The 13,509-nt window shown below is 44.6% G+C and overlaps 4 protein-coding genes across 4 annotated transcripts; 2 read left to right on the top strand and 2 right to left on the bottom strand.

Moving 5' to 3' along the window:
- Window positions 1-77: 77 nt before the first annotated feature.
- On the bottom strand, window positions 78-3,043 carry BDV14DRAFT_190813 (putative AP-3 complex subunit delta; the record flags this gene model as incomplete). Its single annotated transcript, XM_073771390.1, has 5 exons — window positions 78-2,020; window positions 2,071-2,299; window positions 2,347-2,730; window positions 2,788-2,984; window positions 3,040-3,043. The coding sequence occupies 5 exons, from the start codon at window positions 3,041-3,043 to the stop codon at window positions 78-80; spliced, it is 2,757 nt and encodes a 918-aa protein (XP_073626472.1).
- A 92-nt stretch (window positions 3,044-3,135) lies between these two features.
- On the top strand, window positions 3,136-5,241 carry BDV14DRAFT_176218 (uncharacterized protein). Its single transcript, XM_073769225.1, has 5 exons — window positions 3,136-3,276; window positions 3,327-3,982; window positions 4,032-4,238; window positions 4,287-4,439; window positions 4,505-5,241. Exons 2-5 carry the CDS (start codon window positions 3,608-3,610, stop codon window positions 4,715-4,717), a joined length of 948 nt encoding a protein of 315 aa, XP_073626471.1. The 5' UTR covers window positions 3,136-3,276; window positions 3,327-3,607; the 3' UTR covers window positions 4,718-5,241.
- Window positions 5,242-5,365: 124 nt separating this feature from the next.
- Window positions 5,366-7,725, top strand: BDV14DRAFT_87867 (XPG domain containing-domain-containing protein). Its single transcript, XM_073777768.1, has 2 exons — window positions 5,366-5,731; window positions 5,782-7,725. The coding sequence occupies exons 1-2, from the start codon at window positions 5,463-5,465 to the stop codon at window positions 7,379-7,381; spliced, it is 1,869 nt and encodes a 622-aa protein (XP_073626470.1). The 5' UTR covers window positions 5,366-5,462; the 3' UTR covers window positions 7,382-7,725.
- BDV14DRAFT_190811 (rRNA-processing protein UTP21) lies at window positions 7,463-10,788 on the bottom strand (the record flags this gene model as incomplete). Its single annotated transcript, XM_073771389.1, has 5 exons — window positions 7,463-8,044; window positions 8,096-8,731; window positions 8,792-9,043; window positions 9,096-10,601; window positions 10,663-10,788. 5 exons carry the CDS (start codon window positions 10,786-10,788, stop codon window positions 7,463-7,465), a joined length of 3,102 nt encoding a protein of 1,033 aa, XP_073626469.1.
- Window positions 10,789-13,509: the final 2,721 nt, after the last annotated feature.

Below are 13,509 nucleotides of genomic sequence, written 5' to 3'. Positions count from 1 at the left end.
TGAGCATGATACCATCCTTTATATCTGGGGCCTTGTGCATTTGCTTTCCAAGGAAGATTGCCGATTCTAGCGTCTAATTAAGTACTGTTTTCCACCGTTTTGCTCCCTCTCTTTGCCTTCCTGTGCGCTGAAGACGATTGTTGGCTTCCTTCTACCTGGCCGTCTCCAACCAGTAAGGCATCAACGCCCCGAGTCGTAGCATGGCTGGATTTTTTAGGCTTTTTCTTTCTTTTCACGAGTGTGCCGTCGGAGGGGGCGCCTTCGAGATGCACACGCTCTGATGCTCGTTGCATCTTCAACCGGACCTTCTCGATTTCTTGCATCGCCGTGGCCATTTCTGCGTCTTCTTCGACCTTTCCGGACGTTCCAACATTGGAGGAAAGCCTATGCTCTTGCATATTGAATTCCGTGAGTCCACTAGAATCAACTTGCAGTAAACTCCTTCTCGTCTTCACAGGCTCGCCAGGAATTTCGGAATTAGTGGTCTCTTCCAATCCAATTATTTCGTCTGGTATGACTTCGTATCTCTTGGGCGGCGCGAGTTTTCCCGCGGTACCGGACGGCGCCGCAGACGTGGAGATCTCAAGGCTGCTAAGTTCCAGATCAACTATTGGGATCGAGTCTATATCCAAGTCTTCGCTATATGTGGTGCTCGATCCTTGCCCATCGGCGCCAATGTAGAATGGATCATCTCTATTCCGTTGCTTCCGTTCTATTTTTTGCTGCATGGCCGTGCTTACTGCCTCACCGGATGTATCTGGGCTGTGATATGAGTTGTTTGGCAGTAAGCCTATCGTACCGAAGTCACTGAATTGGTTGTTTGGTGTATGTAACTCCCGTGCGTGATAAAAGCCATCAGCAGGTGCGGATGTGTCATCTTGGCTGTTTTCGAACAATTTTCGGACATTGCTATTAAACGGCACGTCCAAGAAGAGTTGGTCAGGCAAGGGAACTTTTCTTTGAGCGTTTGGTGCGACAGGATTAAGCTCAAGCCCATAGAACAGACCGGGTATAACCGAAGATAACAAGTATGGTACCTGCGCCTGCTGAGCGCCTGTTTGCATTACATCAGCAGTTAATCGTATGATTTCTAGAAATTCGATGGCTCTTTCCTGTACATCCAAGTCAGGATGTACTGCAAGAATCTCGAGAAATTCAACGATTCGCGCCATGAAAAGGGCAACTTCGCTCTTTTGTGCCGCACTCCATTCTTCTTTGTATTCATGGATGACGCGAGCCAGAATTTTCGGTGCCGCCTGAACAAAAAGCGAAAGCGCTTTGTCAGGCAGTTTCAAATTGGATGTGTCGATGAGTGACTGCAGTGTCTGGCCCGGGGATGAGAGATACTCGGCGTATTCACCAACCACCCAAGCTAGAGGCCCGAGCATAGTATCCTTTGCAGATGACAGGTTTGCAGGCACTGATTGTCGGTTCTCAATCATTAGTAAGAACTCCGCAGCCTTGGTAGCCTCCATGCGGACATTCTTAACGCGGACGGCAATATTTTGCATCTCCAGGCCAATCCTCCCTGCCGGGTCACTCCTAGAGTGATTTCCCTGTATCTGATCGATGCGGGGGGGAAGATGCTTCACCAGCCGAATCAGTACATCGACATACCATTCAAAATCTGCCATCCTCGAATAATTGTCGTCCGAGCAAATGTCCAGAACGCGATGCAAAACCTCCACACGATAATCGTTAGGGAGATTGAATGCCTCCTTGTCTTTCCGCGGCGCGTCTTCTTGAGCGTAATTCCCAGATTCCGTGAAGGCCCCACGCTCCGGATCAGCTCCCTTGGCTGTGGCGGTTTGTCGAGAACCTTGAAGCTGTTCAACGAGTCGTTCGACAATGAATTGAATATTTTCCTTGGTCACCATTTGGGTCGCCAGTTCAAGCGCTTGGAGACGGATTGAGACATCCGCATCCTCGAGGCAATTCAGTATGACATCTTGGTGCATTGAGACAAGATGAGCGTGGGACACCACAATCCTACTGAATGCAAGCAGAGCTACATACTTGACTGGTAAACATTAGCATAGCCACACAGGTTGAGGTGATGAGGAATATTACGATTGGGGTCGGAATCCGTCACTACCATGCCTCGAAGCTTTGTAACGCATATGTCCGCAATTTCAAGGGTCTCCTCAGGGGCTCCTTCACCCACTAGGATGCCGCCTTGAATTATGCCGTTGATACATTCATACAACAATGACATAGCAGTGGTAGTCTGAACTATGTTCATGAGTGGTCGAATGAGTTTTCTGACTAGTCGTGGTTCTAAGGGGGTTAGTGTTGCAAACTGAGTACGTTAGCATAGGATTTTAATCAAAACATATGGTAGCTCACCAGCTTTATTATCTTTATGGCCATCCAATTGTTACCTCCTTCCACTAAGAGCTCAAAGAATCTCGGTGCAAGTGGGAGAAAATCATGTGGCCTCCGCCAACCAAGCTCACATATGACATTGAGTACAGCGGTAGTGACACTACTGTCCTCTGCATCATCCATAAGGCAGTCCTTCAGCTTAGGCCATGCCAGCTTAAGAGCCTCGGGATATACCAGAGCAAGTCGGTACAAGCATACGACCGCTTTTTTTCGAATCGAAGGCTTCGTGTGAGAAATCCTGGATAAAACGTCGGGAAGCAATGACATCGCAAGTGATGGAGTTATTATATTCGGCAGCGTAGTCAACGGAAGAGATATTATTTGCAAATCCGGGCAGACCATGTCCTGCAAGCACGAGGTAAGAAGATACCGACGACTGAGGTAGGGAGACTCTTGACGGACCTTTTTTAGGAGATTAGTGGCTAGCATGAGAACTTCGGTTTCGGGCCTGAAGCTCTGCAGTGCTCCTAAATAACCAGCTCTCTTCTGTAGGAACTTTGAGGATGACATGACCTCAAGAACATGGAATGAAGCCCACGACATGTCGTACCCAAACATCTCCAGGTAGGCCAGTTTGAGAAGAGCAGTAGCTTTCTTATCTGGATCAACTTTAGTCACAGGAAAACTAATGTATCATGCTCAAGGCCACCATACCCATATCTTGAGAGCGTATCTCGGCTCTACATTCCCGAAGGCTGTTCTGTATGTAGTCTTCTTCGGCACCCTTGTGATTTCTCAGCCCCCTGATCAGATCGTACAGTGATTTCTCGAACCTGGTGACTTAGAGAGAATACCTATAACATTGTCGTCAAGGGATTACTAACATTTTGGTTTAAGACCTTCGCTTAGACTGCGCAAGAAAGTTCATTGGTTCCAATCTCATAGAAGCAACTGGCCTTTATTAGGCTCTTCCACTTAACCTGGGCATCACTGATACTTACAGCTAAATCAGTCAGGCCAATGTTCCGGTGCTAGAGTGCATAGGCAGTTTAACATTCGATCATCTCGGTGAGTTCAGAGATTCGGAGACCCTGCGGAGTATCTCATTATCGAAGTGCGGAGGTCAAGTCACGGGAACATCTACCTACCAGACAACAAGCGGCGCAAGCTTGACCTCCAAAGAAACACGGTATACTCCTTTCCTGCGTGGGACGCTTTTTTTCCCTTTTGTGCCCCTTTAAGCATTTAGTCCGCAAATTGAAGTTTGATTCGACTTAAATCAATGGCGAGTTTTTCCAAGGCCGGCGCCTATCATGGTTCCAGCTTGAAGACAGCTCTCCATCGCTCACAGCAAGCCCCGGTCATTCTAGGCCAACAAGCGTCGGCCGAAAGTTCCATTCGAATTTTACCACTAGGCTGGGAGAGCTCTGGAGATTTCGATTCGCTGGAGAAATTATTCTTCTCTTGCTTGCAATCTGCCGACGACAAGGGCGCTTCATCATGCCTCCATCGCTTAGCACAGCGTTTCGGATCTTCCAACGAGAGAATACTTGGCCTACAGAGTCTTTATGATGAGGCAATTGCGACGAATCAGCTTGAAGTCGAGCAGTGTTTAAAAACTTGCGACGACATTCTCTCTCAAAATCCGGTCAACCTGGTAGGTGTATATCTGCCAACTGGAGACCATGTACTCATTTTATATGCAGCCGATCCTTAAGCGTCGAGTTGCAATACTTCGTTCGTTGTCTCGTCCTACAGATTCCATATCCGGCTTGATACAACTTCTTGAAGCGGCACCAACAGATGCCGAGGCTTGGTGTGAACTTGCAGAAATATACCAATCGCAGGGCATGAGTCAACAGGCGATTTTCAGTCTCGAAGAAGCGCTGCTTGTTGTGCCGCATGCTTGGAATGTGCGTAGTCTGTCATGATTTATCTAAAGTTATTGCTAAGAGATGCAGGTACACTCTCGCTTGGGTGAAATTCTTTACGTCTACGCCAATTCATTGGATAGTGAGCGCGCGCGCCTACATTTGCAAACTTCTATCCGTCATTTCTGCAGAAGTGTTGAGCTCTGTGATGGCTATCTGCGGGGGTTTTATGGCTTAGTACTGGTAAGTGGGTACAATTACTTCACTGCCACAAGCTGCTGTTCGAATCAGACTAATGCAGTTATAAGGCTACTTCCCGCTTCTTGGTTGATCATGATCTAGCAACAGAAATAGAAGGCCCTGATACGAAAAAGAACCTCTCCAGGCGCCTGCACTCCTTGGCAGTGAAGCAGCTCAGAGATATCTTGCAGACGCAATACTCGCAAGAGCCCCATCTTCGCGAGTATGACGAGAATGAGCTCGCAGCTGCCAGAAAGCTACTCGACGACTCTTATTTGTGAAGAGGCACCTATTGCCTTAGAAATGTTTCTGCAATTCTTGTTCTTCTGCCTTTGCCGCGCCCTTCTCCTATCCCGTCTCCAGGTCGCCCTTCCTAGAGGGACAAAAACAATACAAAGGTAAACTCAAATATCATGCTTAGTCCTTTATTGCCGTTCCGGCTTTGCATATTTGATAAAATCAGGTGGTAGGTATGTCTCACAAACGCAGTGCTTCAGAGACTGGCTGCTGTCTCACCGTAGTCTCAGTGGCGAAGGCTACCGAAAACGGCATCATCAGCAAATTTTGAGTCTTCTGCATAGTGTTCTGAATGTTTGCTTTACGCTCAGAACACGGTTTGCTCGGGCGAGCTAGAGGAGACAAGTCTCCTGGAATGCGTGCACTATGCAGACATTTGTTCTTTCAATTCATAGGAGGATCCAGCTATGTCGAGCATCTACTGCGATAATATCGCTAGTTAATACCCACGAAATGAAGTCTCTGTCAATCCCATACTTTCACCCACAAAAATAAGCGGGCACTGCCAACAATTGTATGTCTTATGAGCCCCTAAAATGTGGCACTAGGCTATTGATACTTGGTAGCGTGCAAGCGCCAACGGATGTAGCCGCCCGGCCTGATCAGCAAATCCTGGGCAAATCCCAAACCTAGCATACGCAACCTCCGAGTCCGGAGTTCCCGTCATCGCGCAAACTTTTCCCTACAAAGATCGAGATTCACGGCCGCGACCGACGTCCCCGAATATTCATGGGTATCCCGCGACTTAGAAGGCATCTACTCCCCTTTAGCCAAAGTGTCCTGCTACAGGGCAACGCAGATCCTGATCATGAGGCGCTCGAATGCATAAATTCCGTTGTGATCGATGGCCCTAGCCTCGTCTACAATGTTTATTCACGCCTGCTTTCATGGTTCTCTGCCAAAGCCACCAGTGTGCTTGACTCCCTGCCAACTTGCGATGAAGTAAGTCGCGGGGTCATGTTATATCTGATCCACCTAGAAATGCTTGGTGTCAAGATGTATTGGTCACTTTATCACATGCCTACTTGGACCAGCTAACTAGTCTCAGTGAAGGCATTTACTTCGATGGCGCTCTGCCTGTGTCCAAGCGTGAGACCCGAATGGTGCGGCTCGAAACCCAGAGGGAAAGATTAAAGTTCTTCTGTGCGCGAACAAAGAATGGTTTCGAAAAATCCAGAACGTGCAACTGTCAAAGAATTGTCAGACCTGAAAATGTTTTACGCAGCCGGCAAACACCAGCCAACTATATCAGTATCCCCGCCAACGCGTTCATGGTCTCGGCGGTGTTCGAAGACCTGAAGTTTCGCTGGAGTTGGAAGAGGATTAGCAGCGCCATGAACGGTACCTTGCCCCTGCCTTCATCAGAACTAGGGACATGTCCTTGGGCAGGTATTACAAGTATGGTCCCAGGAGAAGCTGATGTCCACTGTGCATATACAGCAAGGGTTAAAGATTCCTCTATATTGACGAATGACTCGGACCTTCTTCTCTATGACCTGGGTGATCACGGTTCGGTAATCTTCCTGGATTCCGTAGAGTTGAGCAAGTGGGATCCGAGACAGCCATTGCTGTTCCAGATCAAAGCCTTTTTAATGCGGCCTTCCGTCGCTGCAAGGCGGTTAGACATTCCGAATCTGCTATATTTTGCTTGCGAACTGGAGGCCCACCCAAACACTAGCTTGTCGAAGCTGATCCAACGCTCGAAAAGCGCGGCCACCATGATTAAGATGCATGATCATCATCATTATCACCGGTTTGCGGTGGCATATGAAATCGACCAGTGCCAAGTGGTAGCGGACGAAGCCAGCCAGGAGTCTGGAAACCTCGATAGTAGGATCTCTGAATTGTTTTGGCAGTATGAACTATCAGGTAAGTACGCCGCTGGGGACTATCCGCATGTTTATCTTCCGATCCTGAACGAAGACCACACAAAACAATGTGCATGGACTAAGGGTCGCGAACTACGACAACTTGCTTATTCTATCCTAAACTACTCACGTCCTCCCGAGCAGAGGCATCGCTATATATGCGAATTTGTCCGGCGCGGTCATCGTATTGCTGAGGATAGAGTAGAACTCCACCCTGAAACATGGATTTCGGCTCGAATGAGAGCACTCAATGGCCGCCTCGGAGTTTTACGAATCACACTACGAGATGTCAATGATGCGCAAACTTTTTGGACAATATTCGCTCTTGGTCACTGTTATGGTCCAGATGCTGAGTTCGCTCAAGGCGATCTTGGAAGGCTGAAACAATTCCTCACATTGGGTTACATGGGCAAAGAGCTTGCATGGGCAGACATCCATCTGACGGCACAGGTGCATGCTGTTCTCTACTCTTTGCGAGTCTTGAAACAACTACTTGCCCTGTCAAGTTTAGAAGATTTGACAGCGAACAATCTCCTGGTCGTTCTGACGAGTCTTCCACCCTTACATAATATCAAACCTGCTTGCCAATGCGTCGAATCAAGCATCACGTTTGCACAATTATCAAAATCATTCGAGCGTGTACCGCAAGGCAGCCAATTGCGCGAATCAGAAAGCGCTGCCGAGGTTGTCCAAAGCTCGCCACGTGATTTCAAGCGAGATCATGTCAAATCTACCGTGCCGTCTCTGGGTTCTAATATATATGAGTTGTTGCAGGGTTAGAGTAACCAATTCAGATAGGACCAGTATGTACAAGAAGAGATACACTACAATCCAGCAGAACAATGTGCAGATAGCCTCTTTTCATCGAGATGATCTCAGAAAGCCAACTACACCTCGGCAGTATCCGATCAGGGTTGCCAGGCGTTGAGCTTCAGCCTGCTGTATCCGACTCCAATTTTCAAGCGCGCTTCTCAGTGGGCTGTAGGTCTCATCATTCGAGTCAGAGCATCTTGCAACAACATCGGAGTGTATTCTTAAAGTGACGGCCATCCAGGCATTGACGAGCTCGAAGTCTCGTCTAGACGCAAGGCGCTTGGCCAACGCTACGACAAAGGCGGACAGTTCAGATCGATCGCCCTTCGAGGTCGGGATCAATGATCTAATCTCGACTTCCAGCCTCGCTGGGCTAAGTGATTTCATCTCGGCGAAAAAGGAATCGAATTCGCCAGATGGACAACCTTTCAGCAACAAGGATGTTAGTCGGGACCCCACAGGAGCCCCAGAAACTTCCATTCTAGCAATGCGCAAAAGCTCCGCAGGAGTGCTGTTGTCCACTGGTTTCGTATTGGCGATGTTATCGATCGTGTTGTTGACCACTGGCGCAGGGAGGAAAAATGGGGCCTTCTCCGGGCCCTTTGGCGGCTCCTTCGGCATATTCCGCTTCTATAAATGATTAGAACACGCGAGTCAGAATTTAAAGAATAGCTGCAATACCTTAATCAGATCCATGTGAACCAAAGTTTGCCATTTGCTCTTGGGGACAATGCTAAGCGTCAGCATTTCTCGATTGAGTTGAGATGTGTATAGAACTGGTCCCTCATCATCACTCTCCTCGTGGTCTTGTCTGAAAGCAGCTTCAATCATTCCCACACCTTCGCCAGATGAGGTCGGAAGATCGGTGTTCATCAAATAATCGACATCTATATTGCGAGTGGATACTGGCATGAACAGACTCTTGTTGGACCAAAGACAGATTCCTGTTCCATCCGCATGCGCTGTGGCCAGGAAATCTCCTGTCGGAGACATCGCCACAGAAGTGCATGTGCTGGCCACGCGAAACATGTCAATGATATGACCAGTAGGTAGATCCCAAACTCGAATGATGGAGTCCATGGCGGCGGCAATGATCCATCGTCCATCGTTTGAGAATGCGAAGTCATTGATCTGTCCTCCACATCCCCACAGCTCGCGGACAATCTTTTTTGTTTCCATGTCGACCACCCGTATTGAAAGGTCATCGCAGCTAAATGCAACCAGTTCGCTAGAACTACTATATCGCAGCGATGTGACGGCAGTCATGGGGTACCAATCAAGTTCGTGAACAAGTGAGCCAGACTGAAAGTCCCAGAACTACAGTAGCGCAGGTACATGGTCAGTTACCAGGTATAATAGGGAGGTCGAAATCCGCACCTTCACTTTGCCATCCAGTCCGCAGCTGACGATTGTACGATCCAAGATATCAATTGCCAGACCTGTGACTGCCTTCGTATGCATCAAAGAGACCCTCGGCAAGGCGAACCCATTATTCAAGCTCGGATGATTCATCGCCTTGGGGGACGGATAACTCTGTCTATGTTGACCTGACTGCATGTTGAACAGACCGATGCTGCCACCAGCAGATCCTACGGCAGCGAATGTGCCGCATTGTGATATAGTGACGCTCTGGCAAAATGTGTGTTAGAGTGGGTTTCAGTGAACCAGTGATCACCCTTACCTTGACATCAGTTCCATCGCCTGTCTCGAATACCCAACGTCCAGCCTTTTTACTGCCCCAGAACCACGTCCTGGCATATTTATCACCACGATGACCGGTAACTATGCTCTCCCATCCCGTTTTGTTGGACTCGGCCGTGTCTGTAGCTCTAGGATTCGACCAGACAGGAGCCGAGCCGGCAACACCCATTCCACCGTCTCGGTTGAGAGAGCATGCAATGCAGGTTATTTCGGGGGTTTTTGAATGCTCCTGGTTTGCTAGGCTACCGCTATTTCCGGCCTGTTGGGTGGCGCCTCTCTTTTTGGCTCGCTTGTCAACAGGGCCCTGGGACAATTCCGAACTCTGACCGTCTTTTCGTAGGCTGAATCCCCACAAGCTACTGTCTTTACTTGCACTCAGCAGCCATTTGGAAGTAGATTCGGAGCCATCTGAGGACGATGGTAAAAACGAAATGGCGGTTACAGCATCAGAGTGGCCCCGCCTAGAGTGCAGCGGTCTAGGAATCGGTGAGAATGGAGATTCATCAATAATCCAGGTACGAAGGGAATTGTCGTTTCCCGTGGAAACAATCACCGGTTGCCCGTCGAGAAATTCCAGGTGGTTTATCCCCGAACCGGGATCATTCCCGGGAACCTTGTGGGCTGCACGAAGAACTCCTATAGCACGACCACCATTATTGAGATCCCACAATGTGATGTCGCCGCTGGTCAAAGAGGCGGTTGCCATCGCACCAGGACGACGGCCGTCCTCTCCTGCACCGACACCATCACTCCGGAATGAGATAGATGTTATAGCCGGCGATTGCGGATTGACTGGCTGGAACGAGAAGACTGACTGGTTGGTCTCAACATTTCGAATGAGAATTGCTCCGTTCCTATAGGCAATAGCGATAAATGACAGCGCGGGGCTTGGCTGAAGAGCCGTGATTGAGCCGCAGTTTGGGAAAGGTGCTAAGATGCGATGAACAAGCTTTCCAGTCTTCACATTCCAAATTTCAACTGTTCCATTTGACTTGCCGACGAAGATCTTGTTGAGGTAAGTGGGCATATTGCATATACTCGTCGCATATGCGTCCTGCGCCGGAGCCACTGTAGAGCGCCCAGAACCGAGCGACGTGTAGAATTCGTACGATCCATTTTTCCACACATTGATCGAGTTCCCACCGCAACCCACGACCCATGAGCCGAAAACAACAAGATGCTCAATGGGCGAGGGTAGCTCTGTCGGGGTTTCAAGAGAGGCTATTTTTTTACCTCGCTTGAATACCCAAATACCAGAACCTTTGGGACCATGGCTACCCCACGCTGCAAATAGCTTATCTTGCCAGGCGAATGTGGCGGTAATATCTTGCGGAGTCTGAGGACGGCCGATAAACACCAACTTTAGCCCTTGCCGTAGATCGTAGGTATGCAAACTGCGACCGACGGATGTTGTTATTTGAAAGGTCGCCTTTCCCAGCCGGACACAAGTGAAGGGAACGGGTGATGGCGATACTAATCCAATGATCTAGACCAAGTTAATTCAAAATTTTCGTACGGAGTTGTGTTTGTGCATAGGCACCACTTACTCGGAATGGTGAGAAAAGTCTTGATCCCGATTTCTGCAAATTTGTCGAGGCAGGTATTTTAGTGTCCAATTTCTGCCGCTTTGCAGATGGCAACATGAAGCCATCACTGCTATTTTCAAGCGCCATTTTGCTCCTGCAGTGACCACCCGGTGTCGCTGTTGGCTGCGGTCACTTTCCTGGTTGAAGTTTTCGAGACGATTTGGGGGTATGGGATGACTAATCGTGGACGGAATTAAATCCTTCTTGTTCCTGAGTACACAGGTCAGGTGCCGCTACTCAGAAGCCGCAAGCCGGCCCCACCAGGCTTGGCATCAGCAGCGCGGCACCTCAGCTTTTAAATACCATATGACATACCATGAAATTTAAATTTAATCTTCTTTCTTGAATAACCTTATATTAAATATTTGAAGTAATTCTTAACCACTTAATAAGTAGTTACCAACCAAAGATAGCCGCACATATTACCATAAATTTAGAGGATACTTTATTTAGCTTTAATAAGATTAAGGATTTATCTTTAAATAGTAATAATGTGAAGTTAAAGAGGTATAACGCCAATTTTTTTGTTTAGTAGGCACTTGCTAACTAATTATTAACTACTTAGTAACTATCAAACACAAGTATTAAACAACGTTTTAGGCGGTGATCTGAATTCATTATATTAGTGGTTGTAATAAGCTAGAAGACAGAAAAGTTATTACTAGTAAGTAGAGGTTGCGTGAAGTGGTCAACCTGGTAACTATAGTGGTTATATAATTTCCTTAGCCATTGGTGGTTAAAAGTATGATTAATAATATAGGGGGTTTACAAGACTAATATATCTATTAAATATTAAAAATAGGAATAGAAAATAAAGGTAAGAAAGTAATAATATATTAGTATATTAGGTAATACTATTTATTTATAAAATTAATATAAAAGACCTTTCTTATACTTATATATAAGTTTTTTAAAACTATTAAGGTGATGTGATATCAGCCATGGATTGCCATCACCAAGGTTGGAACAGCTACAACTCGCGGCTGGCAAGGTTATCAGCTAACCACCTTGAGGAGCGCAAGGACACTAGTTAATTAACTTGAGATAGGCAAGGATGGTGGCTATAGCCACTAACCTTAGCAAGAGTATAAATCCTTTCCCTTGTTATAGTAAATAAATAGTAGTAAAAAGCCTGTCTTACTTAAATAGCAAGTAGGTGTCACGGCGCGACCTCTGGGAGCATTCAGAAGCCTAAACCGCTGCACTATCAGCAAAAGACTAGGATGTAGAGCCGAAGGCTCTACACTGCTCTCGCATATATATACCTTTATCAGGCAGGAATCAGGCAGGAATCAGGTATCTAGTTGCGCACTGTGACAGTAGGTAATAGTTAAGGCCTCTAGCCTGCAACCTTGTTGCCAGCAGGCCAACTTTAGTTTATGGTTTAATATAATTAACTTTATCTTTATAAGTATTATTATATCTAGTAGCATGTCTTCTAGTTATCCTTAAAATAATAAAAAAAAGGTAACCTAATATTAAAAAATACTACCTTTACTAATTTAAGAGATAAAGCAAGGACTATTTTACTAAACCTAAGTAAGTACTACTAATATTAATAGCTATAATAATTGCCCTAGAACCTTATAAAAATAAAATATTTAAAAAAAAGTAGTAATATACTATAAGCTAGTATTAAAAGACCTTAATATTAATATTATTATTAATATAAAAGATAAAGCAAGAAGAATATCTTATAAGAATATTATAAATAAGGGCAAAAGTTAAAAGTTTTAATAAAATTAATAATGATAAAATTATTTTTAACCCCTTAAATTAATTAAATTAAAAATCTTAACTTATTTTAATATAGCTAATTTATAAAACCACACTATCCCTACTAACCCCTAGTAATAACAGGCCTTAATAAAAACTAGTAAAAGTGTTAAACAACGCTTTAGGCGGTGATTTAAATTCATCATATTAGTGGTTGTCCTAAGCTAGAAGATAGAAAAGGTATTACTAGTAAGTAGAGGTTGCATAAAGTGGTTAACCTGGTAACTATAGTAGTTATATAATTCCTTAGCTATTAGTGGTTAAAAATATTATTAATAATATAGGGGGTTTACAAGACTAATATCCTTGTTAAATATTAAAAATAGGAATAAAAAATAAAGGTAAAAAAGTAATAATATATTAGTATATTAAGTAATATTATATAAAATTAATATAAAAGACCTTTCTTATACTTATATATAAGTTTTTTAAAACTATTAAGGTTAGTTTAATAAACCTATTTATTATTATTTAAACTATAACCTTTCTAGTAAATAAGGTATTTAAAATAAGGAGTATAGTTTTAATTAAGCAGGCAAGTTCTCTTTTTTAAAATAGCTTTAACTTTCTAGTAGTCCTTTATTTTAAAGAACCTTTTATTAAAAATAGCTTTAGGTAGTGGTAGTTCTTGACTATAGGAATTATACTTATAATTATACCAGGCAAGTTTAAGCTAAGTAATTAAAAATATTAGGTATACCTTCTAGTTTTATAAAAGTTCTAGTAAGTAAGTATATTAACTAATTCTTTTAAAAACCTTTAGGGGACTAGAATAAAAATATAAAAACTTTAAATATAGTTTTTTAAAAAGGTAATATTTATAATAAAGCCTTAAATAAACCTAATCTTTAAAATAGAATTTTATAGGTAAGTATTTTTAATTATAGGTATTTTTTATTTAAATAGTAGTAAAATTTATTACCTTTTTAATATTAAGGTAAATAAAAAAGTTTTATTTAAAAACTTATTAAATTAAGATATTTTAAAATTAGTAAAGCTTAAGACTAAATAATAGCTTATATAAAGTTTTAC

The sequence above is a fragment of the Aspergillus stella-maris genome (genome assembly GCF_047715825.1).
Source record: "Aspergillus stella-maris strain CBS 113639 unplaced genomic scaffold BDV14scaffold_40, whole genome shotgun sequence".
Lineage (NCBI taxonomy): Eukaryota > Fungi > Ascomycota > Eurotiomycetes > Eurotiales > Aspergillaceae > Aspergillus > Aspergillus stella-maris.
This window is presented reverse-complemented; position numbering and strand designations above follow the sequence as displayed.